Source organism: Chionomys nivalis, chromosome 11 (genome assembly GCF_950005125.1).
Source record: "Chionomys nivalis chromosome 11, mChiNiv1.1, whole genome shotgun sequence".
In the NCBI taxonomy this organism is placed as follows: domain Eukaryota; kingdom Metazoa; phylum Chordata; class Mammalia; order Rodentia; family Cricetidae; genus Chionomys; species Chionomys nivalis.
In genome coordinates this window covers 18,556,927-18,583,264 of record NC_080096.1, presented here as the reverse complement: position 1 = coordinate 18,583,264, position 26,338 = coordinate 18,556,927, and the positions used below count along the sequence as shown (strand labels likewise).

The window sequence follows — 26,338 nt, the reverse complement described above, 5'->3', positions numbered from 1 at the left end:
AAGCCCAGCGTTGTAGAGCTGGCCAGCGCACTCGCGGGAGGGTGCCAATCGCAGAAGCAAAGCAAGGCGTTCTTTCGTTATAGACACGGAACAAATCTTACATCTAAGAATTTTAAAAAATTCTATTTGACACCCAGAACACAACCGGCCAAACATCTGTAACGGTGTTTGGCGCTCAGGTGGAAGACGCATATATAGGTTCCCACCTTATTTTTTGAGGCAAGGGTGGAAGCTAGTTTGCACTAACCATTCCAGCAGAAAGCAAACATCCAAAACAAGCTTTTTGCAGCCTTTGCTTCTGGGTAGCAACGGATTTGCCTCTTCTTTCCACTGGCACAGCGCCTCCTGAGGCAGCCCCCACCCCAGCCCACTCCGCCCTGTGCACCTTTCCCAGAATACAGGTCCCCAGGCTGGAAGATACCTTGCCCATTAATCACCTGTACTGTACTCCAATCGTAAGAGAAAGTCAGCCAGGACTCGACAGCCATGCTTGCTGGGCAGATTCCGTTTGCTGCCTCCAGCCTCTCATTCCCGCCTTAATTGTAGGGCTCTGTATTATAGCCACATAATTCATGCCTCCCTAATTAAGGCTGTCAACAGCCTCATTGTAAAGCTGGAAAATGTACAGCACCTGCTCTTGGGGAACTCTGTGCCAGGATTTGGTTTTAGGGAGTGCCAGGTGTAGAGGGGGCCTTGCCAAAGGGTGCACTGATTGGCTTTTGGTTACAGTGTCAGGCTCTTATCCTTGATTCTGAGAGGAAGAATGATGGACAAAAGGTCACCAGTGACAGGTATCTAGACGCAAAACTGGGTGGGTGGGGGGCAAGGCTAGAAGTTAGGAATCTAAAGAGTACATTTACCATGGCTTATAATAGCCCACCTCTTTCCGGGAGGAAGGCGCTGGGGAAAGGTTTGGAGACAATGAGAATACCAGGGTGGCAACTGGTCAGTGTTCCTGGCTGGTATTTACTGCTCTGGGGCACCTGATGCAGAATAGCTCTGCAGACCTCTCTTCAGCCCTATGGGAAGGCAGGCAGTCTTGTCTCTTCCTGAAAGGCAGTGTTGGCCCTCTCAGGCTGAGGGCCTCGAGTAAGTTCTGCCATGATGACAGTAAAGTGTCTCAGGACCTACTTAGGGAGTCAGGTCAAAGAGCTGTGAGGAGCCTTGAAGATTGGGAATCAGTCTGAGCTGGTGACAGAAGGAGACAGTCAATCAGGAGATGCTTGGTTCTGTTCGGTCCTGATGTGTTCGATTATACTCTGGGACCTCTCTAGGCTTTTCTGCTACCCTGTAGCCATGGAGGGGGTTGGGTCTCACTGGGGAGTGGAGCCTGGCCCCATGCCCTGTAAGGGGGAGCAAAGCTTGTGTGGGCTGAGTCAACAATAGGTAATTGGATTGTAATCACCCGCCTGGCTTCCATGAGCCATTGGGGGCGCTGAGCCTTTCAGTGAGCAATCAGTACTGGTGGTGGGAGGGGTGGAGATTCAATAGCAAATCCCAGGTGGAGAGCCAAGGGGAGGAGCAGCAGATGGGCAAATTTTCTTCCTGTCCTTCCCACCTCTTTCTTCCCTGCCCAGCGATGCTGGCTGCCTATCAGTTATTTACCAGTAGATTCATTCTTTTGTCAAAGTCACGTGGTGGGGGGCTTGGGCAGGATGGGTAATGGCCTCGATTTTGGGAAGACCTCTTCTGCATGTTTTAGGATGTGCTAGTGGAAAAAGAACATGCATCCAAAAATGGGGTGGGGGGGCACGGACAGTAAACACAGCTTATGAGTTAGGGTTCCCTGTTCTTCAGATTATCAGTGACTGCTCTTGGGTTTAGTGTAAGCATGGGAGACCCCTCAAACTCTAGGTGAGTCACTGTCACAGGGAGCCCAAAGGTGTCTGACTATAGGCTGTAGGCCTTGCCTTTGGGGCTCCCTGCAAAAAAGCAAAGGGAGCACAAATCAAAAACAGGGAGGTGCCTTTCACCAAGAAAAGAAAAGGAAGTTGGGGCCCAAGAGGCAGAGGGCAGGGCAAAGTGGCCACTAGCCAGCCTCACTTAGGCAGGTGCAGTGCCCAAAAGTGCCAGCCAGTCAGCCCGTTTAAGTTTCAAGGCCTTCAGGAAGCTCTGGACTCGCTCTTCACGTTTGGCAGAGAGTCTGTGCAAGCGTGTCCGTCGGAGTTGGGCATCCCCACTGGCCTGGATCCCCTCTTGAAGCAGCTGCTCTGTCACTGCAGCCTGGTCCCTCTCCAGCTGGCGTCTCTTCCGCTCCTCAGCATACATGTCTCGGGCCTTCTGCTAGAGAAAAGTGGGGTTTGGGGAGATAATTTTAGGTGTGGGTAAGATGGGATGGAGAAGGTGGGACTAGGGTACCAGAGTGGCCAAGCATAGTAACTCCGGAGAGTTTCTACTAGTGTGGAAAGGCAGTAGATGGTGCCCATGTTTCACAGAAGTCAGCAGCAGTTCGTCTTGGCTTGTTTTGTGTGGAAATACTTGTATTTCTTAAAATTCTTTCAAGCTTACACTTGGAAACAGGTAAACAGCCTGACTTCTGATTCACTGTACCCGTGGGGAGATCTTCCCTGTTCTTGTTCATTTGTAGCGTGGGGCTGTGTCTACCCTGCAGAGAGGTTTAAGGGATTAGGGATAATAATGCAAAACCCACTCTTAACATATCAGCAGAAAGAGAACCAGCAATTTTATGTGTTGTCTACTGTCTGAGACGGTATTCACTGGCTCTTCTTGTGTCAGTGTGAGGTGCTGTTCTCCAGCTCCCTAACCTATTTTTCAGGGTCCAGCCTCCTATACTGAAGACAGGCTTGACTCTCTGATCAAACAGCCCTCCTAGGAATGATGAGAAGCAAATTCAACTCTTAAGCCACTTAGGCTGCCTAGACCAGGTATTAGTCTTTAGTCTGATCTTTCTGTTGGAAAGAATCCCTTGGCGGCTCCAGAGCCATCAGGGCCCCTGGCCTGGATTCTGACAGCTGGTGGTGATCACAGGCTCTGAGTGCCTCCCAGACTGTGCATATGTCTTGAGAGATTCTTTACGAGGGCAGAGACTACTTTTTGTCGCTGGCACTCAGAACACTCTGCATATGCAGAGGTCACTCACAAGAGGACAGGAAGGGTGCAGGTGACAAAGTGGGAAATCCTTTAGAACAGAAGCGGCTGATGTGTCTCACAGACGAGTCCTGACGCTATACCTGGCCTCCAGAGTCCGACCGTGTCCTAGTCATCTACAAGCTCACTGCCTTGTCCTCACTTTGTTTTGAGACAGGGTTTCTCTGTGTCACCCTGGCTGGCCTGGAACTCACGGGCCTCTAAGAGTTCTGGGAGTAAAGACATGTGCCACCACGTCTCTACTTTTTAGGAGCCGCCTATGTTATGTTCACAAACACTTCACCCACTGTCTCACTGACCTTGAGAATGGAGCTGTGAGCAGCCTGGTGTGGTGGCACACGCCTGTGATCCCAGCACCAAGAGGCAGAGGCAGGTGATCTCTGAGTTCCAGACAACCCTGGTTTACACAGCAATCAGGTCAGCCAGCACTACATAACAGGGAGACTGTCTCAAAACACCCCCCCCCAAAACAAAATAATTACTTGGGGGGGAGGCTCAAGTTGGAGCCCCAGAAACCAAAGGTGGCAGAATATGCCTATAAACCTAGCACTGGTAGAGAGAGAGGGCATCCCTGAAACTTCTGGCCTGGCAGAATAGATGAACTTCACCTTCAGAGGATGATCCTGTCTCAAAACAAAGGTGGAGGTGGGAGGGCTGGCAAATGCATAGGTATGGAGAGGGGCTGGTAAAGCCTGACAAATGGATTCCATCTGTGGACGCCATGCAGGGTGACAGGAGAGCTGGTTATGGTAGTCTACGCTTTAATCCCAGGAACTCAGGAAGCAGAAGCAGGTGGATCTCTGTGAGTCGGAGGCCAGCCTGGTCCACAGAGGAAGTGGCAGGCTAGCTCAACCTACACTGTGGGTCCCAGACCATCTAGAGGTACATAGTGAGACCCCGACTCAAAAATAATAACAAAACAAAATAAAGGTAGAGAAAACCAAAGTTGTCCCATGACCTCTGCATACATACTGTGGGACACTGTGTATACCCACATTACACTTAAACACATACACTGATAATAAATAAAATAAAAATAGGAATGGAGAAAGATCGAAGAAAGATAGCAGATGTACACTTACAGACACACACACACACACATTAACCATACCACACACACACACACAAAAATGCATCCATTTTCTCAGGTCAGAATGAATTTGCTTGAAGCCCTGAAATTTGAAAAATTCCTGTCCAAAAGACTCTCGCTTTTCTAAGACTACTATTTCTTCTTTTAAAAAAATAGTTTTTATAACTTTTCTAATTGAGTGTGTGTGTGGGCACCTGTACTTGAGTTCTTACTCGAGTACAGGTGCCCCAGAGACTAGAAACACTGGCTTTCCCTCGGAGCAGGAGTCACAGGCGGCTGTGAGCCTGTGGCTGCTGGAAACTGATCTTCATCTTTGGAAGAGCAGGAAGCCCACTCAACAGCTCAGCCATTTCTCCTATTTTCCCCTTTTTCATTTTTTTTTTTTTTTTTTTGGATTTTTCAAGATTGGGTTTCTGTGTAGCCCTGGTTGTCCTGGATCTCCCTCTGTAGACCAGACTGACCTCGACACAGAGATCCGCCTGCCTCTGCCTTCCAAGTGCTAGGATTAAAGGTTTGCACAACCACCACCCACCCCTATTTTCCTTTCTTTTTCAAGTAAACTTCTTTTATTTCTAGGAAGAGCTATAAATAATCCATATCACATACAAGAAATTTTAAGAGTAAAGCTAGCTGGGTGTGGTGGTGCATGCCTTTAATCCCAACACTCGTGAGTCAGAGGCAGGCAGTTCTCTGTGAGTTCGAGACCAGCCTGGTCTACAAGAGCTAGTTCCAGGACAGGCTCCAAAACCACAGAGAAACCCTGTCTTGAAAAACCAAAAAAAAAAAAAAAAAAAAGCAAGTCCCAGCACAGCAAGGGCTACACAAATACACAAAGAAACCATGTCTCAAAAACAAAGAGAAATCCTGAACAACTACACGTTTTATTTTATAGACCAGATATTGAGATTTGAGATTTGGTAATATAACAAAAATCTATAATCAAAATTTTCATTAGATATTGAATATCTTACACAAAACTTTTCAGTAAGTTAAATAAAATAAACAGCCAGCTACAAAATTATACTATATTTTACTTTTGTTTTATAGCATGATTTAAAAAATGGCTTATTTATTTAAAGACAGGCTCTTGCTATGTGGCCCTGATTGGCCTCCTGAACTTTCTTTTCTTTTTTCCTTCCTTCCTTCCTTCCTTCCTTCCTTCCTTCCTTCCTTCCTTCCTTCCTTCCCTCCCTCCCTCCCTCCCTCCCTCCCTCCCTCCCTCCCTCCCTCCCTCCCTTCTTTCTTGACAATTTTATCTGTGTAACAGTCCTGGCTGTCCTGGAACTCCCTTGTAGACCAGGTTGGCTTCAAACTCTCAGAGATCCACCTGCTTCCCAACTCCTGGGGTTAAAGGGGTGCGCCACCACCACCGCCTGACTGGCCTCAAAGCTGTTGTGATCCTCTCTCTGGAGCCTGTGCTGGGATCACAGCCTTTGTCACCAGGCCCCAAGGCTTCTTCTCCTTAAAATAATTTTTACTTTAATTAATTTTATGAGTATGAATGTTCTGCCTGCATATTTATATATATGCACCTGGGTATGCCTGGGGAGATCAGAAGAGGGCCCTGAACTCCTGGAACTAGTTATGGTTGTAAACCACCATATAAGATGCAAGAGCAGTCAGTGTTCCTAACCATTGTGCCATCTCTCCAGCAACCAAGGCTTTTTTTTTGGGGGGGGGGGTTCGTGACAAGGTTTCTCTGTGTAACAGCCCTAGCTGTCCTGGAACTTGCTTTGTAGACCAGGCTGACCTCAAAATCACAGAGATCTGCCTGCCTCTGCCTCCTGAATGCTGGGATTGAAGGCGTGCGCCTCCACACCCGGCTTCTAAAGTTTGTCTTTATCTGGGAAATGGGGACGACAGCGCCTACCTCCAAGGGCTGACTCAAGAAAAACGAGATAAAGAATGCTTCACTTAGGGCTGGAAAGATGGCTCAGAGGTTAAGATCACTGACTGTTCTTCCAAAGGTCCTGAGTTCAATTCCCAGCAACCACATGGTGGCTCACAACCATCTGCAATGAGATCTGATGCCCTCTTCTGGCCTGCAGGTGTACATGCAGGCAGAATACTATATAGATAATAAATAATAAAGAAAACATTTAAAAAAAAAAAAGAATGCTTATGCTTCACTTAGAATTATCTGCTGTCGCCAGGCGGTGGTGGCACATGCCTTTAATCCCAGTACAGGCGGATCTCTATGAGTCTACAAGCGCTAGTTCCAAGACAGGCTCCAAAAAAAACACAGAGAAACCCTGTCTCGAAAAACCAAAAAAAAAAAAAAAAAAAAAGGATTATCTGCTGTCCCGTCCCCAGGAAACAGCCATGGAGGGAGGAAAGGCAGAAATGCCTGCAGGCTCAGGGCTCCTCTAGACGGCAGCCACAGCTCAGGGCCAGAAGTAAAGCAGGAGCCAAGGCCAAACCTGAGTGTCTGTAGGACTCAGGCACCCACCATGACCATGACAAGGGGAGATGCTAGGCTGCTTTCCTCATTTCACAAACAAGGACACTGCGGCTCAGACACAAAGGGACTCAGTTTATGTCATACAGCTGTCTGAAATTTTGTTGGTTTATCAAAAGTGGCTTTTAAAATTTCTTAAAAAAAAAAAAGGCAAAACAAAATAGTTGAGACTACATAGACCAGGCTGGCCTCAAACTCACAGAGTTCCGCCTGCCTCTGCCTCCAGTGCTGGGATTAAAGGCGTGCGCCACCACACTGGCCCAACGTGGTTTCAAGAGAGGATGGGGAGCAGCTCTTGTACCTACGGAGAGCTATGGTTCCTGGGGTGGGAAAGCCATCTTCTAGATACCTTCTGGGCACACTCACGTGTCTGGAGCTACTCTCCCAATATCAGAGAGGCCTTCTCAGTTATTTGTCCTCAGAAAATCCAAGCGAGTAGGACACACTGGCAATTCCAGCACACACCTATAATCACATCACAGAGGAGACCCCAGCAGGATTGCTGTGGGTTCAAGGCTGTCCTAGGCTACATAGTAAATACCATGCTAGCCAGAGCTATTAGCCTTACTTCAAAGAAAAAAGGAGGAAAAAAAAAAAAATAAAAAAATACTCAAGTTTACCAAAGTCCTTATTTTCCCTTCTCTTTCCTTTTTCTTCTTGGACATGTGTGTTCAGGTACATGTGATTGTGCAGGCGTACATGTACACGCATGTGGAAACAGGTCAACCTCAGATGTTCTTGCTCAGGCACTGTTTTCCTTCCTTCTCTTTCTGAGGCAGGGTCTGAGCGCTCACTGAGTTCCAGGACAGAGGCTTGTACCAACTTGCCTGCTCTGCCTTGTTTTTAGACAGGGTCTCACACTAGCTTGACACTTATTACGGCTACAATGGCTGATAATGCCAGGGTTTTGCCTGTCTCCACCTCCCCACACTTAGATTATAAACACAAGCTACGACACCCAGATTGTTTATAGTTATGTATACGTGTGTGCCTGGTTATGCGCACGTTAAGTGCAGGTGTCCATGGGGCTGGAGCTACAGACAGTTGTCAGCCATCCGGTCTGGGTCCTTTACCAGCTGACTGATGTATCTCTTTAGGTCCCCCACCTTTTTTTCTTTATTTTTGTTTGCTTGTTTTTGGAGTTTTTTGAGACCAACTTTTACAACTTAGCCCAGGTTACTTTAAACACATGGCAGTCTTCCTGCCCCTGACTCCCTGGTCTGGGGTGGCAGGTGTGTACAACCATGCCAGGGGACAGAAGTCCTAAAGGTCAGCGTCTCTCATGAGCGTATGTAATGTCCTATATAACAACAATCAAGGAAACATTCTTTGAGACAGGATCTCAGATAAGCCATGTGTGTCAAGAAATGTTTGGTAGGCTGGAAAGATTGCTCAGTGGGTAAAGGCACTTGTCATCAAGCCTGACAACCTGAGTTCGATCCGTGAGACCCACAGGAGAGAACCAACCCCCAAGGGCTGTCCTCCACACATACACACAGGCACACACACTTCCAAGGGCTGTCCTCCACACATACACACAGGCACACACACTCCCAAGGGCTGTCCTACACACACACACACACACACACACTCCCAAGGGCTGTCCTCCACACACACACACACACACACACTCCCAAGGGCTGTCCTCCACACATGCACACAGGCACACACACTCCCAAGGGCTGTCCTCCACACAGGCACACACACTCCCAAGGGCTGTCCTCCACACATGCACACACACAGGCATACATTAATTATGGAATGTCTATGCACACAAACATATGTACAAATAAACAAACGCAATAAAACCTTTTTAAAAAGAAGTACATAGCAAGGTATAGCACAAGGTGGGTCTGTCAGGGTCAACCTTGTCCATCCCATCCTGCCCGACTCATACCTGAAGTGCACTATGGTTCATCTGAAACTGCAGGATTGCCTCACAGAGGTTCCAAAATGTGTATTCTGGCCACAGAACAGGCTGGAACACCAGGCAGGAATGAGAGGTCTGGTAAAAATAAGGAGTAGGAGTTAGTCACAGCACAGAACTGCACTGCTGGTCAGTCCTCCAGTGGAGGGAAGGCTGTGTGGGAGAAGGCCTAAAACAAGATGGCAGAGCTTTCCAGAGGCCTGGATGTTTCTGCCGTCAGCCCATTTCCCTCACTGTTGGAAAAAGAACCATGAGGCAATGAGATCACCTGCCTGTGGCAAGGCAGAACCAGATTAGGTAAATGGCTGGACTGGAACTCATCATGTAGAATTCAGGCTGTCCTGGAACCCACACTGATCTGCCTGCAGCCTGAGGTCTAGGCCACTACACCAGCCCCACCACGTCCCCAAAAGCCAATTTTAGGACTCTGAAATAGCATCTGGATTGTGGTATTGGCTCGTGGAGGTCATCTGAGATGCACGCAATCTGATAAAGTCAGCCAGAACAAATGGTAGCTGCTCTTGTTATTTTAAGTAGCAACAGTGTGACACCATGTTTAAGCCCAGGGGTTCTGGAGCCAAACCACCTGGATCTACCATTACCACTGAACTGACTGAGTTATTTAACCTCTCTGGGACTTAGCTTCAAGTGTAAAGGAAACACCAAGAGTCTGGTTTTATGAACTATGAAGATTAAATGTGCATGAAGGAAAGCTCAGACAGCAGAAACATAAACTATCATTACTACAGTTGAGCTATCCCCAGTCCCAAATACTCCTGACAGCCAAGGCTTACTGTCTACAACCAAATACCTCACAGGGGATAACGTGTTTGCTATTCTAGACCAATGGCACCTTCCCAATAGCTGCTACCAAGCCACCAAGTACTTTCTCTGGAATACATACACCCTCCCCCCAAACACACACAGGATGGAATACATACGCCCTCCCCCCAAACAAGTACTTTCTCTGGAATACATACACCCTTCCCCCAAACACACACACTGGATTTCTCTATGTAGCCTTGGCTGTCCTGGAACTTGCTCTGTAGACCAGGTTGGCCTCAAACTCATAGTAATCCACCTGCCTCTGCCTCCCGAGTGCTGGGATTAAAGGACCACCTGTCTGAGAAAGTGCCTTTGATTTTGTTTTAGCTGTGAGACAGTGAGTCTCGCTGTGGAACAGACAGGCTCAAGTGTCTCCTCCTCCCTAGGATGGGATGACTTGCTCAGAGTCCAGACTCGTCCAACAGTTTCCCATCTGCAGAGAGCAGCAACCACTGCTGAGTTCATCACAGCAACACTTCCAGCAGAGGAGCAACTCAAGCAACTTTTCTGAGCAGAAAGTCAGCTTTTGTAGATCACTGTCCACTGCTAAATCTCCTTTTTAAAGACTTGGGATTGTTTCATCGGGTAAGTCCTCATCTTGCCAGTATGACTCTGTCTTTTTCTTTTCCATCTTCTAATTCCTTTCCTCTCTCTTCCGTCTTGTCCTCCCCCAAAAGTTTCAGGGATCAAATCAGGGCACTGAGCATGCTCGGCAAGCAGTGTAACAATGAGCTACATATCTAGCCCCACTGCAGTTTCTTAAATCTCAGCTCAATGTAAACTCTTAAAATGTGATCTGAGTAAATGGCTACAGAACCATTAAGTACACTGTATCTCCTTAAAGATACCCAAAGACTAAACAAAAGCATTTTCAGTAGCTAGCTGTCAGTTTGTGTGTGTCTGTGTGTGGAGGTCATGCTGGGATAACTACCTATGCTGGGATAACTGAGCAAAAAGACAACAGTAATCCTGAGAGTTTGGATATAGAGTTAAGTCTCAGGAAATAGGCCTCCAGAGATGTAGCCCATGTCCTGAAGAGGAGACTACTAACAGAAAGGTAAGGTTCTTGCCATGCCAGAGTGACTGCCAGGTTAACCAAGATTTTGAGGGCCCATTCCTTGAAAAGGAGCATATGTGAAGCTTCCATTAGGGTAGGATGGCTTTGTTTTCTCTTTAGGACAAAAGCCCTGACTGTCAGAGAGCAAGAACCACATCATATGCCCAGCTTCAGGTGAGGAAAGAAAAGTACATGCTACCAAGTACAGCCTAGAAGGATTGCTCTAGATGTTAGCCCTCTGCTCCTGCTCACACAACGGTGCTCAATATGAATGAATCACTCTCATTCAGGGTTTGTGTACGGTTCTAGGGTTCAGTCTAACACCCAAATAACATGCTCCAAAACGACCCACCTGCCAGAGTAAGAAGTCACTCAGCCGCACTTCTCCGGAGGTCCGTATCAAGATGTCAGGATGAGGAGAGTGGTTGCTATAGAGGCACTTATCGAGCAGAGTCTCAGAGACATCACTAGGCGATCAAGAAACAGAAGCACACATCTCTTTCTGAAGTACTCTTTTGGTGAACTTCCGTACACAGCCTCCCAGTTTATAGGCCATCATCAAATGCATTTGCCAGTAGATCTCCAACCCCAAGAATGACTCTAAATCTAAACAACCACATACAATCCTTTTTCTGGGGGGGGTGGGGGCATTACTGGGGATTGAACCCAGGGCCTTGGTACATGCCAGGCAAGTGTTCTAACACTATACTACATCATCCTATGCCCTATGCAGGATATTCATGACCTGGTTTTATAGACACAGAAAAGTGAGGCTCAGAGATGAACAATTTGCCCAAACTCATTTACCTACAGTCTGAAACCAGATGTGTTCACTAGACTGTTGTTCTTCATTGACGTTTTGCTTTGAAAAGGCACCTGAGACCTAGCAGTGTGAGGTTTTGTTTTTTTTTTTTTTTTTTCTTTTTAAGAAAATTTACGCTTAGGGCCTGGAGAGATGGATCAGTGGTTAAGAGCATTGCCTGCTCTTCCAAAGGTACTGAGTTCAATTCCTGGCAACCACATGTAATTGGGTCTGGTGCCCTTTTCTGGTCTGCAGACATACACACAGACAGAACACTGTATACATAAATAAATATTTTAAAAAAAAATTGAAGCTTTATTTCTGTGCCAATATTGCTTCCACCAACATGGTGAACTACCTGCCGGATGTTTTGCAAGAAATGTGGCAAGTTCTGACCCCACAATGTGACACAGGACAAAATGGGCAAGGATACTTTATATGCCCAGGGCTAAAACTCCAAAAAAGGTTGTGCTGAGACCGGAGTGTGTTGAGCCCAACTGCAGATCAAAGAAGATACTGGCTAATGAGAGATGCAAGTATTTTGAACTGGGAAGTGCTAAGTAAAGAAAGGGCCAAGTGATCTGATTCCAAACTGATTTTGTTAGGAAGGTAATAAAATCCTGAGCTTTTACTAAAAAAAAAAGAAGAAAAAGAAAAAAAATTTAAGGCCAGGCAATGGTGGCACACACCTTTAATCCCAGCACTCAGAAGGCAGAGGCAGGTAGATTTCTGTGAGTTCGAGGCCAGCCTGGTCTACAGAGCAAGTTCCAGAATAGGCAGGGCTACACAGAAACCTTGTCTTGAAAAACCAAAAAAAAAAAAAAAAAAAACAAAAAAACAGAAGAAGCATACTTATTAGTTGGGTGCTTTGTGCTATGTTTTTCTTTTCTTCTTTTTTTTTTTTTTTAACCCTAAGAGGTGTTTGTATCAGCTATATTTTTTTTCAAGCCACAGAGGAAAATGCATTTTCTGTATTATCACACAGCAAACAATATTTACTCATGACTAGGCAATAAGAAAGGGTCCTGGGTGGTTTTCCCCTTAACCAAGTTTGCATAGGCTTTGTACCCATGGGAAACTCTCAGACAAGATTCCCATAGGGCATCAAAAGATTTCTGTAACACAAAGGATGAACTAGGGGCTGGGAGCGAAGCCAGGAATGACACAGCGGGGGTTATGGCTAGCTAAGGTAGCTTGCTATCACTCTGGCGCGGCCTGGCAGGACTGTTACAGAGGGTTTACTCTACAGCCACTAACCATGGGACCATTCTTAGTATATGACTGCTTGGGAGAGAAGTACCAAAGGTAAAAGTGGATTCCCACCTTCATACCCATGGAGACAAGCTACCTTCTTATATAGCTAGAGTTTATTCAGGTAGCAATGTACATCAGCTGCTGAAAATTCTCAAAGTCTTTTTGTGGTGGTTACATTTGCATATATGAACCTAGCTCTGCTTAGGTAAGCCTCACTCATCAGTTGTATTAAGTTGGGAACAAATATATTTCTTAACAAAAAAAAAAAAAAAAAAGGATGGGTCCTAGGTTCAGATTGCCCTGGCAATCACATACTGTTGTCTTGACTACATGCTAACGCCCTAACCAAGGTATTTAAGACCTGTATAATCCACATGATTGCTCAGCTCCCTTATCTTTCAAATAAGTGCATTCGCCCCATCTACCATAGACAGGGAGACTACTGAGAGTCAAATGAAATGATCCGAGCGTAGCTTGGAACTAAAAAGTGCCTAAACAAATAAGAAATAGTAATGACATTATTTCTAGCCTCATTGCCTGGTTGTGTGACTTTGGATATCCACTCACAATCTGAGTTTTAAGTCTCTCACAGGTTGCTGCTACCTGCTTCAAAGCTATGGGCAGAATTTACATAGGAAAGGAGGGAAAGCTAGGGCAAAGATAAAATTGACCAAATGGAAACCAAGCATCTGTAGATTACAGTTAAGACAATCCATCCCCAAACTGTCTGTATTCACCAAAATAAAACAGACATGAGGGTTGGAATGGTAGAACACTTATCTAGCATATTTAAGGTTCTAGATTTGACCCCCAGCACTAGGAAGACGAAAAACAAAACAAGCAATCCTGTCAACCCTGGTAACAACAATGTGAACAGGCATCTCTAGCCCCAGCTCCAGAGGAGGAGATGAAGAGGTGACAACAGTTAAGCTCAAGGATTTCACCATTTGTTTTTGTTTTGTTGTTTGACGGGGCTTCTCTGTGTAACCCTGGCTGTCCTGGAACTCACAGAGATCTGTCTGCCTCTGCCTAAGGAATGCTGGGTAAAGGCGTGCGTCACCATGCTGGCTGGATTTCACCATTTGTAATAATGAGAAATTAGAATCATCCCTCCAGCCTGTTAGCTGCTTTCATTGTTAGATTCCTGTGTCCACCCAGCCTTCCTATAAGGCAGTCATTATACCAAACTGAAAGACCACAAGGCAGGTGTGCCAACTATAAATTTAGAAAAAGTACTCTTTCTGCTTTTGTGTTCTCATCTTTAAAATGAAGATTTGGGCTAGGAAGATGGCTCAGTATGTGAAATTGTTGCTGATGACTGGAGGCTGGCTCTCCAGATCCTTTAAAAACCAGATACAGTAAATCAAGTGTCTGTATGGGGAGAGGTAGACACAGCAGCAGAGACCCCATCTCGAGTAAGGTGGAGAGGCGAGGAGCCATACCTGGAGACTGTCCTGACCTTTACTCATGCACTGTGGCATGCAGAAAACACATAAATTAAACAGATAAATAAGATAAAAACAATATATCCATTCTAGAGTCTAGGGAATAACAGTATCTGAGCACGGAGTATGGCAGAAATGCCTATAGCTTCAGCATTCAGGAGACCGAAGGAGGAGGATCAAGAGTTTAGGCAGTGCTCTCTGAAGGGCACTTATTTTAAAACTGGAACAATGCCGGGTGGTGGCACACGCCTTTAATCCCAGCACTTGGGAGGCAGAGGCAAGTGAATATCTGAGTTCGAGGCCAGCCTGGTCTACAGAGTGAGGTCCAGGACAGCCAGGGCTGTTACACAGAGAAACTCTGTTTTGAAAAACCAAATAAATAACAACAACAACAACAACAACAAAAAACCAAAAACCCACAACACAGAAAATTCAAATGGCCCTAGCACTTACTCAGTAAACAGTCATATTATTACTTCACACAGAGGACAGAGGACCGCAGGAGGCCAAGCAGCCTATTCAAAGTAACTCCCTAACAGTTTACTGACCAACCCTGAGGGTCAACCTTTATTCCTTCCTCTCTAATCCCAAACTAACAAACAACTAGTAAATTTGTTTTGTTTTGTTCTTTATTTTCTGAGATGGGATTTCTCTGTGTGCCCTAGCTGTTCTGGAACTCATTTTGTAGACCAGGCTGGCTTTAAATTCAGAGACCCACCTGCTTCTGCCTCCCAAGTGCTGAGATTAAAGGTATATGTCACTACCAGCTACCACCTGTTAATTTTCTTTCTTAAAAATAAATAAATAAATAAAAGGTCTTTATCCTAAAGAAAAAAGGAGTTGGATAATAGCTAATAGTACCAAGAGAACAGAAAATCTAGCTATTTGGTTTAACCTCATTGTGTAACACTGATATAAAAGGAGACTTGTCTCAATCTGGAGTACAGAGTACAGCCTAGGCCCTAATGAGCTCAGTAAAGCTGAGAATCAAGCTGCAGAAGGTGCTGGGCTGAGACGACCCTGGTGATTCTATCTACCCGGTAACATGACAGCCCCATAGAGGCAGATTACAAAACGCTGGAGTCCGGAAGATGGTTAGGAAACACTTCCTGGGAGGTGGGCAAGACGCAAGACAGTGGCCACTGAAGCACAGGGTGAGGTTAAAGCTGTCCCGGGGTCAGATCAGAGTTCCCAGGAGCAAATACATATTAAATCAGCCTGCTAAGTTAGAGTTTTCCTTCTAGCATAGATATTTTCCACTATCACTTCAATTATTATTTTATACATATAATACTAGTCAAACCATGAATCATAAACATAATGAACTATGAAATTACTTCTAAGCTAATTACCAATCACTTGCATCTACACATGTATGTTCTCATGTTTTCTCTGTCTCTCTGAGGCTAGGAAGTACAAGAAATTGAACCCAGGAACTTGCACATGCTAGGGTCAAACATATCCCCACTACTGTATGTCCCTCTCCTGCCCGAACAGCTTGACTGCCTCCTAGACCTGCCTACTTAGCCAATGTCTTAGTTCCCCCCACCAGCCAATCTCTAGTCTACAACTAATTAGCACGGTCATGCCGACCTGTGCCCACCTCCTTCTCAATCTCTACCAACAAATTTTATCTTCTGGGTTCTGTAACACAGATTGCCCATTTTCTTCTAAGTGCCAATCTGTCCTACAGTTTCTCAGAACTCCACCCTTGGCCTTCTACTCACAGCAGACTTTCTAGCTCCCTCTTCCTCTCCGCACCCCATCAACCTTCCTGCTGGAGTACCTCTGGTCCTTAACCCCATGGACCACTGATCCAACATCTTCGCTGTGTGACAAGCCCAGAGCCAAACTTGGCTCTGTTCCTTAAATGGGATCCTGTCTAGGGTTCCTAAGCAGTGTTAAAATCCATGGGTCAATGTGGGAGCCCACCTTGTCTAAAGATCAGAGTTCAGGCCTATTCTTGCTCCTTCAAGGTTACTGAGGCTTGACTTAAGGTGTGGCTACTAACAAGATGTCTTGACCTTAACCACGGTGTGGTTACTTGGTGTTTTGGGTATTAAAAATGGGCTAAAGAGGTAGATCCGTTCCACCTTGAACAAAGGTCAGAGAGCCTATTCCTGCTCCTTCAAGGTTATGACAGGAGGTTTGACTCAGAGAGTTCCTGCCTACAGGATACTTGGCCTAAGGTGTGGTCCTGCCTAAACAAACAGAATATTCAACTCAGGGTATCAGCTGCTTGATGCTTCAGGTACTTAAGAGGTATTGCTCTGTTTGTTCTTTGTATCACACTAAAGCCGTCTTTTGCCCTCTTCCCACCTTTTTGGATTAGGATATATAAGCATATGGAAAATAAATGCAGAAAAATTCAATATTCACCGATTGCCCTCCTGGTTCTATTCTGTGTCTCTATTTCTTTTGTATCTCTGTTTTGTGTGCCTGGTGTTTCTAATCCACATGCCCCTACCCTGGAATGTGCAAACCCTGTCGAGGCTGGACCCCAACAGATGTCGCTCCAATGTGGGACCCTAACAGGTCAAACATCCTGGGTAACATATCCTTTCTCCAGAACCAGGCCACTGATCAGAATTCTTCCCCTCAGTAAGGTTGCTGTCCATTCCAGCACCACCACAATCCAAGCTCCCTTCGAATGGTACCATTAATTCAAGAGTTGCTATGACCAAGGCTCACCTCATTCATAGCTCTGCCTTGCCCTAGTTACTGCTCCTTCTTCCCTCTTAGGTCACTTTTCCAGGAGGAAGGCCTTCTCTACCAAGAATATTCCATTTATCATAAATCCTTGCAGTACCATGACCAGTGCCTTTGTGATATGTGTCACCATTATGTGTGCTAATTTGTATCTTGATTAACATCTGTTTTCTTTTCTTTTTTTACTTTTTAAAAAAGATTTATTTATTTGTTTGTTTGTTTGTTTATGATGTATACAACATTCTGCTTCCATGTATGCCCACATGCCAGAAGAGGGCGCCAGATCTCATTACAGATGGCTGTGAGCCACCATGCGGTTGCTGGAAATTGAACTCACGACCTCTGGAAGAGCAGCCAGTGCTCTTAACCACTGAGCCATCTCTCCAGCCCACATCTGTTTTCTTTATTAGAGCTCCAAACATAGAAAAAAGTAGATCTTTGTACGCTCACCACATATCTCCTTATATGGAGCAATGTGCTTACCTAAAACTTGTATTACAAAAATGAATAAATAGGGCTGGAGAGATGGCTCAGAGGTTAAGAGCACTGACTGCTCTTACAGAGGTCCTGAGTTCAATCCCCAGCAACCATATGGTGGCTCACAGCCATCTATAATGAGATCTGGTGCCCTCTGCTGGCATGCAAGCATACATGGAAGGAATGTTGTATACATAATAAATAAATCTTTAAAACAACAACAACAACAACAACAACAAAGAATAAATAAAAGGTTGAGCCAGCAGAGTAGCACACATCCTTAATCCTGGCACATGGGAGACAGAGGCAGGCAGATCTGGTGATCTACACAGCAAGTTCCAACCAGCCAGGTGCATAGTGAGACCCTGTATGAAAACATGAAGAAAGAAAATAGCACTTTGTGGGGCTGGAGAGATGGCTCATGGGTAAGAAGGACTGCTACTCTGCCAGACAACTGAGCTCAGTTTCCTGCACCACAGGCAGCTCCAGCTCCAGGGGATCTGATACTCTGGACTCTGAGGGTACCCTCTGGCTAAGCATTAGTCGTTTCTTTAAAAAAGGACAAACAAAACAAAATAAAATAAAAAAGGACAAACTGTCTTGTTTGTTCACGTGATCAAGCCCAAGGTTGTCCACCTATCAAGCAAGTGCCCCACAAACAAGCTCCAGCCTCCCTGGAGCTCTGCTGTTTAGGCTGTCAATTTGCAAGCCTCTCTAAGTGGACAGGATTAGAGGTCCAGCCCAACTTCATGACTTTAGTTTCCAGCCAATCATATTATACTAGAAAAAGAAATCAGAAAATTGCTTGCATCCCAAGAGCTCACATAATAAATATAAAAGACAATGACTGGAATTGGTGCCAACCTCAGACACGCTACTCACAATTTTCACATCAATAAAATAAAAGGACCTCTGGGTGGTGGTCGCGCACACCTTTAACCCCAGAATTTGGGAAGCAGAGACAGGTGGATTTCTGTCAGTTCAGGCCTGGTCTACAAAGTGAGTTCCAGGACAGCAAAGGCTACTCAGAGAAACCGTGTCTTGAAAAACAAAAAACAAACAAACAAATAAAAAAGGCTGGACTGTCTCACAGTAAACAGGGAACATGACACATTACCTCAACATTTCTGCTACCATTTATTTTACTGTCACTATTACTAATATTATCAGAAACAACATTAGACAGGCCAAATAGACAGATGGCTTCAAAAAGTCCTCTATTACTCCAAGCCTTAATAATTAGGATTCCATTATGCTGATAATGATTAAAAATTTCCCTTCCTAGCCAGGTGGTGGTGGCACACTCCTTTAGTCCCAGCACTCTGGAGGCAGAGATAGGAGGATCTCTGCGAATTCAAGGCCAGCCTAGTCCACAGAGTGAGTTCCAGGATAGACTCCAAAGATACACACAAAAATTGACTTGAAAAATAAAAACAAACAAACAAACAAACAAAAATTCCCTTTCTTTCTCCCTCTACCCATGCCTGACAATATCTTATTCCTGTGTTATGAAACTGTAATATGAGAAGCCTATAAGAGATTCTCTTCCGACAAAGCATACCAAAGAACGACTGGGAAAGTGTTAACAAGGGCAAGGAGGAGTCACTTCGTACTGGACTGGACGGCCTTCGCAGCTGCTCTGCTGTTTTTCAGTGGGTTGTTGGAGTGCAGTATACTTAGGAAACCCTAACCACTATTTGGGGAAAATCTCCTAAATCTTTCCATACATACCCGATTTGAGCTCTGGCAAGTACATGGCTCAGAAAAGGTTTTAACACCTGGTGGACCCCAGCTTTCCTATCAGCTACCAGGAAAGATACCCCAGATACCTGGGTTCCAGTAGACCTTGCTCCACTCCCCAAGCCATCTCTCTCACAGCGTTGGTGATCTCATGACGGGATGTGTATGCAAAGCAGACATTGAGGAAACACCTGAGGACGGCAGAAGAGAACAGTTCACCAAACAGGGACAGGGTCTGATAGCCACAGTCTGATTCCGGAACAGCCATACCCTGGAAGGACACAGGCACTTCATATTCGCAGAATATTTTTGAAGGGTGAGATTGTGTGGTTGCTTTATGATTTCTAAGAGCTCTTGGAATAAACATGTTCTTCATTTAATTAGATCAAAACCAAATGACCTTTCTTTGCCTTCCTAACCGTCTCCCCCTCTACTGACAACCAGCTCAAAGAACAGAAATTTACTGTGATATTAGCATAATCAAAGGATAGCAGAAGACTGAATATAAAATATAATCACTGAGCCGGGCGGTGGTGGCACACGCCTTTAATCCCAGCACTTGGGAGGCAGAGGCAGGCGGATCTCCGTGAGATCGAGGCCAGCCTGGTCTAGAAGAGCTAGTTCCAGGACAGGAACCAAAAAAGCTACAGAGAAACCCTGTCTCGAAAATCAAAAAAAGAAAAAAAGAAAAAATATATATATATATCATCACTGCCAGACAGTATTATTTCAAAGCCACGCACAATACGGTACGGATTGCTGAATTCTGTCCTTTAAATTTGTCAATGGGCCAAAGAGCGAGACAGAAAAGATTCTTGAGCTGGGTGGTGGTGGTGCATGCCTTTGATTCCAGCATTTGAGAGACAAAGGCAGGCAGATCTCTTTAGTTTGAGGCCAGCATGGTCTACAGAGCGAGCTCCAAGACAGCCAGAGCTCCACAGAGAACCCTGTCTTGAAAAACCAAACAAATAAGATAAGATTCTTAAAAAACATAGGGACAAGAATTAAGCTGTTAGGGAGCTGGAGAGATGGCTCAGAGGTTAAGAGCATTGCCTGCTCTTCCAAAGGTCCTGAGTTCAATTCCCAGCAACCACATGGTGGCTCACAACCATCTGTAATAAGGTCTGCTGCCCTCTTCTGGCCTGCAGGCATACACACAGACAGAATATTGTATACTAAATGAATGAATGAATGAATGAATGAAATTTTTAAAAAATTAAGCCGTTGAATTTCTTTTTTTAAGCAGGGTCTCTCCATGTTGTCCAGGTTGCCTTAAACCCACAGAGCCATGCCTGTTCCTGCCTATTGAGTGGTGGGATTAGGGGACGTAAAAGCACACCTGGCCTGTAGCTATCCCAACTCTTGTCACGTTAAAGGATGTGTGGTGTGTCTGCACGTGCACACATGGGGGGAAGTGATGAGGAACTGGGTTTGTGCGTGGGTCAATGGTATGGCAGCTGTCTCCTCCCCAGATGTGCATACACTGGGGGGTGGGCATGTGATGAGGAACTGGGTTTGTGCGTGGGTCAATGGTATGGCAGCTGTCTCCTCCCCAGATGTGCACACACTGGGGGGTGGGCATGTGATGAGGAACTGGGTTTGTGCGTGGGTCAATGTTAAGGCAGCTGTCTCCTCCCCAGGGTAAGCAGCGTCCCAAACGACTGACCCCCTGGCTGGACTTCATGCCCAGCACAGACCGAGGAGGCTCTAGGCGCCGTCCTTAAGGGACAGCCTGAACTTACTTGTTGTAGCTCTTAGTAGCCTGGACAGCCTGTGCAATCTTCTCCTGGAGGTCCAAGGGCAACAAGTGCAGATCGCCTAAGACACGGATACAAACCCCATGCTTCTTTAGCTTCTCCCTGATGGGGGAAGAGGAGGGGAAGAGGCGGCACTGTGACACCGCACTGACAAGCAGGAGGCATTCGGGCAAGAACCAAGCAGGAGCTTCTGAGTGCTCGCCATGCCAGGCACTGTTACGAGGATCATTTCAGGACTGTGTCATCACTCTGACAGTCAGTCAGCACAGCCGGAGACTCTGACAGAGACTGTCCAAGGCAACTTCTTATGTCGCATCTGGTTTGAACCAGATCTGTGTGCCTTAAGAATACAAACATGTTGTATTCTAGTGAAGTAAGATAATAAGGACAGCAGAGAGTGCATATTTTGTTGTGTTAAATGATGGTCGAAATACTCCATTTCAATCCCTGCACCAGACTTGGAGGTACACACTCTACGTCCCCTTCACAGACAAGGAAACTGAGGCCCAGAAGACAAACTGTTCAGAAATCTGGACGGAAGCAAGGCCAGGTCTAAACCTGGGGCTCCACTTCAGAGCCTGCACACTGACCATTCACAGCGTCGTTCCCACAGTGACTCAGCCACACAGTGAGTGCACAGCCGCTCACTCCCAATGCCGTAAGGAAACCGGCATTTTATGTTTGCGAAGCATAAGCTTATTAATGTGGGGTAGGAGTCATGGCGGGTCCTGAGGACGTGACCCAGATCAAAGGCCACGTTCATGGCCCATCTGCCCTGCATAACCTTCAACCACATTTTGTCAAAGTCTGTGAAACAAGAATCATTTACCTATTTTCGAGGCTATACTAGATTATAAAAGATCAATATGGGGGCTGGAGAGATGGCTCAGCAGCTAAGAGCACTGGCTGCTCTTCCAGGGGTCCTGAGTCCAGCAATCACAAGGTGGTTCACAACCATCTACAATGAGACCTGGTGCCCTCTTCTGGTCTGCAGGCATATACGTGTATGTGTGTGTGTATGTATATATATATGTATGTATGCATGTATATATATGTATATGTGTGTATGTATATATGTGTGTATATATGTGTATGTATGTATGTATACATATAATAATCAAATAAACCTTAAAAAAATGTACAGTTCAGCAACACCTGAAAAGACCTAGATTTCAATTAAAGTACCCCACTTTTGATGATCCTGGCTTCTCTGAGTTCAACCCCTATTTGTCTCTCAATCTCCCCCTACCTGTAAACTGGAGATAAGCATCCGCGCTACTGTCCCCACAGGCTGGTAAAGTGAGAGGAAGGGCACAGGAATGCTCATTCTCAGAGGACAGAGGCAAAGAAGTCCTTGAGGTTTACTGAAGAACTACAAAGGCCACGGAGGAGCCAGGACTGGGTTCCCAGCTGGGCTCTGTCACTAACTTTCTGTGGCCACCTACAAGGCCCTCTCTTCTTTACACAGGGATTTAATGTCCAAACAGTAAGAACAGGCAGACTAGTAGTAGTTCTGTTTTTCCTGTGTGTACACGTGGATAACCTTGGGTGTCATCCTTCTGAATAGGCTCAGAGCTTGGGGGGAGGGGTCAGAGGTGGCAGAAGGAGACATTTTCAATATGGACAGCAGCTTACTGTTCTTCCATCAAGCAACTGAACTTCTGTCGGGCTAGATCCAGTAGCCCGTCAACCTCACTCTGGGAACGTTTGAAATTCTCAATGCTGAATGCATAGACAGTCACTTCTAGGATGCCCAGGTTCAAACACCAGCGTAGAGTCTGAGGGGGAAAAGATAAAGAGTTAGGACTCGGGAGGAATGGGCAGAAGTAAGCAATGCTTCCACCCTGAGAATGGTTGCAACAAGGATTTGTCTCTTCCCCGACAAGTAAAGCAAGGGCAATGTCAGTACCTATGTTAGAATAACAAACCAACTAGGAAGAAAGTCACCATTCAAGAAACTGAAAAGCCTGAGGCTGCCTATGGTGGCTCAGTTCTATTATCCCAGTATTTGAGAAGCTGGGGCAGAAGGATCAAAGCTAGCCTACGTAATAAGACCCTGCCGCAAAATAAATAAAGAAATAAATAAAAATAAACAGAAGAGATTGCTCCAGGCATGCAGGTGAACACTTACAATCTGAGCATCTGGGAGGTGAGGGCAGGAGGATCATGAGTTTAAGCTCAGCCTGGACTACATATTCACCTTGAGGCCACCGTGGGCTATAGGAAACAAGAAACTGATCTGCACTTTATCCCAAAGCACTCTTCAGCAAGAACAGAAAGTTCTACCCAGCAATTCCATCGTCGACTCACAACTGCAGGCCTCTCTGGGTCTAGGCTTCTCTCTCTGCGGAAAGGGATTACAAAATCATCCTGACAGGATGGCCAAGACAGAATACAAAAGTGAGGGATTACTGCCCGGAACGGAACATCTTGATGCTGTGGCCCGAGGCTGGAATGCCAGGTGGGACTGCACAGTGGCAAAGGCCATCCTGTGTTTCACTTTCCAGATGACCATCTGCAAGCGGACTGTCGCTGTCACCTACTGCATACAGTAGGTGACATATGACGCATATCAGTCAGTTCTAAAAGCCGAACCATGTCAAAAGGAGCTTCTGGGAGCAGTGACAGCACAGCGAGCCGAGGCAAGAGGACCCTGAGTGCAAGTCCAGCATGGATACATAGGGAGGCACTCACTTTGGTGTTTTTTTTTTTTTTTTTTTTTTTGAGACAGGGCTTCTCTGTGTAATAGTCCTGGCTGTCCTCAAACTCACAGAGATCCACCTACCTCTGCCTCTCTCAAGTGCTGGGATTAAAAGCATTCACCACCTAACCTGGCTAAAGTTCTTAAAAGTCGAAATAAATAAATAAACGACTGTTGGGGAGGTAGGTCAGCTGGTAACAAAAGCCCCGGGTTCAATGCCAGCACAATACTAAAGTCATGAGCAGTTGCACCATGCCTGTAATCCTAGCACCTCTAGAGCAGGGGATTAATATTGTCTTTGGTTACAGATTTTGAGGGTGCCTAGCTATATAAGACACTGTCTCTAAAATAAATATCACCACTTATGATGTCTCATGCTTTAATCTTAGAACGCAGGAGCCAGAGGCAGGCAGATATCTGTGAGTTTGGGGCAGCTTGGTCTACAGAGGAAGTTTCAAGCCAGCCAGGACTACACAGAGAAACCCTCAAAAATAAATAAGCAAGCAAACAAAAATCTGTCATTAGGATATAGGCAGAAAGGGGAAAAACAAAAATCCAAAAGCCTGACAAGTATAAAGTCATCAGAGTGATGTGTGCAATTAGAAAAGGCGACTCTGACATTTGTGCACGTGTGCATCAGGTCATGCCAAACACGAGATGTCTATGACGGTCAGAAAATGAGCTGTCAGAGTCGGGTTGCTCCATTCACAAGTGTTCCAGGGGATGAACTCAGGTCAGACTTGGTGGCCTGCGCCCTTCCCTGCTGACCCGTCAATTGTATAAATATTACGACATTTAATAGTAGCCCAGACAAAGACACACAATAAAACAAGACAGTAAAGCTAAAGACTGGAAAAGGCCGATGTGTGTTATTAACTCTAATATTCTGTGAGGACGACAGTTTGTTAATGCCAGTATGAGACCCTTGGCTGGCAAACAAACAATACAGCAAAACAAAAATAAAAAGTACTTAAACCACAGCACCTCAGTTTCATTTCCAACTCCATCTAGTGCAAATCCTTCACCTCCGGTTCTGCTGCCCACACCCACCTCAGCAAGCTTGTTGAAGCCCTGAGAGTGGCCCTCCTGCCGTTCCACCTGGCACTTCTTGGCGTAGCGACGGTTTCCATCCATTATGAATGCAATATGTTTGGGCACTGGGCCAGCCTATAGAATAAGACAAACAATGAGCCAATTTCATTCTCTTTGGGATAAAAGGGGACAGTACATCCTGAACTAATAGGTTTGAACAATCAGATAAAATCCCTGGGCTGGCAAGATAACTCAGTGGGTAAAGGTGCTTCCTGCCCAGCCCAACAACCTGAGTTTGAGACCCAGGACCAGTGCACATACTAGGAGAAAAAAAATGACTACTACAAGTTCTTCTCTGACCTCCACATGTGTGCTGTGGCATCTATGTGCCTCCAAACAACATGCACACACACACACACACACACACTAAATAAATATCATTAACATACTTTGAGATAAAACCTCTGAGAAAGAGAACTTGGTATACTTTTGGTTTTCAGTAGTACAAAATAAATCAGTTCACTATAACTTTTCCATCCATGCGTGTTAGACATGTTATACTTTGGTCATTTTCATCCTCCCTAGTAACCTTTATTTTTTTCTTCCCAAGACAGGATTTCTCTGTGTAACAGCCCTAGCTGTCCTGGAGCTCACTTTGTGGGCCGGACTAGCCTCAAACTCATAGACATCTGCCTACCTCTGCCTCCCAAGTGCTGGGATTAAAGGTGGGTGATCTTAACCATCAACAGAGTATCCCCATAGATAGTATAAGGTAAAGTTGATGAAGTTTCTCAACCTTCCTAATGCTGTGACCCTTTAATACAGTTCCTCATGTTGTGGTGACTCCAACCATAAAATCATTTCCATTGCTACTTCACCAACATAATTTTGCTACTGCTATGAATCATAATGCAAATATCTGGTATGCAGACTATCTGAGCTGTAGCCCCATGTGGAAGGATCGTTCGACCCCCAATGGGGGTCATGACCCACAGGTGAGAATACTGCTCTAAGGAGACAAATATCAGTTCACTCTCATTCATATTCATGTTCTCTCTCTTTTCTTCCTAACTCAGGGTCTTGTGCATACCAAGTAAACATCCTACCAGCGAGTTCTTTTGACATTCTCAACACCAAATCTAACAGTCTATGTTGTCCAATGTTATTAAGAGATCTTGGATTGCATTTAAAAATAAAAAATAAGTCATTCACTCGGAACAGTAAACACTAGAAATGCAGCCCTGCGTTAAGATTATCTTGTTTCTTTGCTAAAATCCACTTAAGAGTAGGGACTGCTAACATTTAATAATGAATTTTAATAAGATTACCCAACTATCCAAAAGGTCAACATGCCCTCTGGGCTACTGCTTACCTTTATGATATTAGCACAGAACCGTTCCCAAAGTGACAGCTCTCCTTCTTTGATCCACGACATAGTTCTTGCTATGTCAGAAATCACCCCAGAACAAAATACCAACCAGATAACCTTGAATAAATGAAAAGAGAGAGAAGTCATCCTTGCTTGCAAATAAATATACCTGACTTAAAGGGACTCTGTTGGACTTTGGCAAGAGGCCAGCACCTGAATCCCAAAACACCGGTCTGCTCTTTCACCACCCAGGCCTGTACAAATCAATAAGAGGCCTTTGGGACAAGGGGGTTCCTATTTTCTCTCCCATCTTCTGTGCACTGATTTCTTCCAATTATCCTGCACATCACGGTGCCTACAACTTCCTACTCAATTCCTCCTACAACCCATTTCTCATTCTAGGCTAAGCAATCACTACACCCATCGGCAGCCGCACCTGTTACCTTGGTGATCTTAGAATCACTCCTCCGGGTGGCCCTCAGTATCGCCCGCAGCCGACTCCTCACCCAGCTTCCCCTCCCGCGGGTCTCTCCGTTCACTCTGCACCTAGGACTCCGTGGGAAGCCTACTTCTACCACTCCCGACTC

The 26,338-nt window shown here is 45.5% G+C and overlaps 1 protein-coding gene across 5 annotated transcripts; it reads right to left on the bottom strand.

The window, feature by feature from the left end:
• Positions 1-102: 102 nt before the first annotated feature.
• On the bottom strand, positions 103-26,338 carry Dhdds (dehydrodolichyl diphosphate synthase subunit). 5 transcript variants are annotated; one of them, XM_057785045.1, is made up of 9 exons: positions 26,188-26,338; positions 25,755-25,868; positions 24,335-24,517; positions 22,285-22,427; positions 20,635-20,751; positions 18,982-19,083; positions 10,818-10,932; positions 8,554-8,661; positions 103-2,283 (listed from the first exon to the last, which is right to left on the bottom strand). In XM_057785045.1, the coding sequence occupies exons 2-9, from the start codon at positions 25,815-25,817 to the stop codon at positions 2,044-2,046; spliced, it is 1,071 nt and encodes a 356-aa protein (XP_057641028.1). In that variant the 5' UTR covers positions 25,818-25,868; positions 26,188-26,338; the 3' UTR covers positions 103-2,043. The 5 variants fall into 5 exon arrangements, with proteins under 5 accessions (XP_057641028.1, XP_057641027.1, XP_057641029.1 ...); XM_057785044.1 differs by having other exon boundaries at positions 26,195-26,338; XM_057785046.1 differs by having other exon boundaries at positions 103-2,280; positions 26,195-26,338.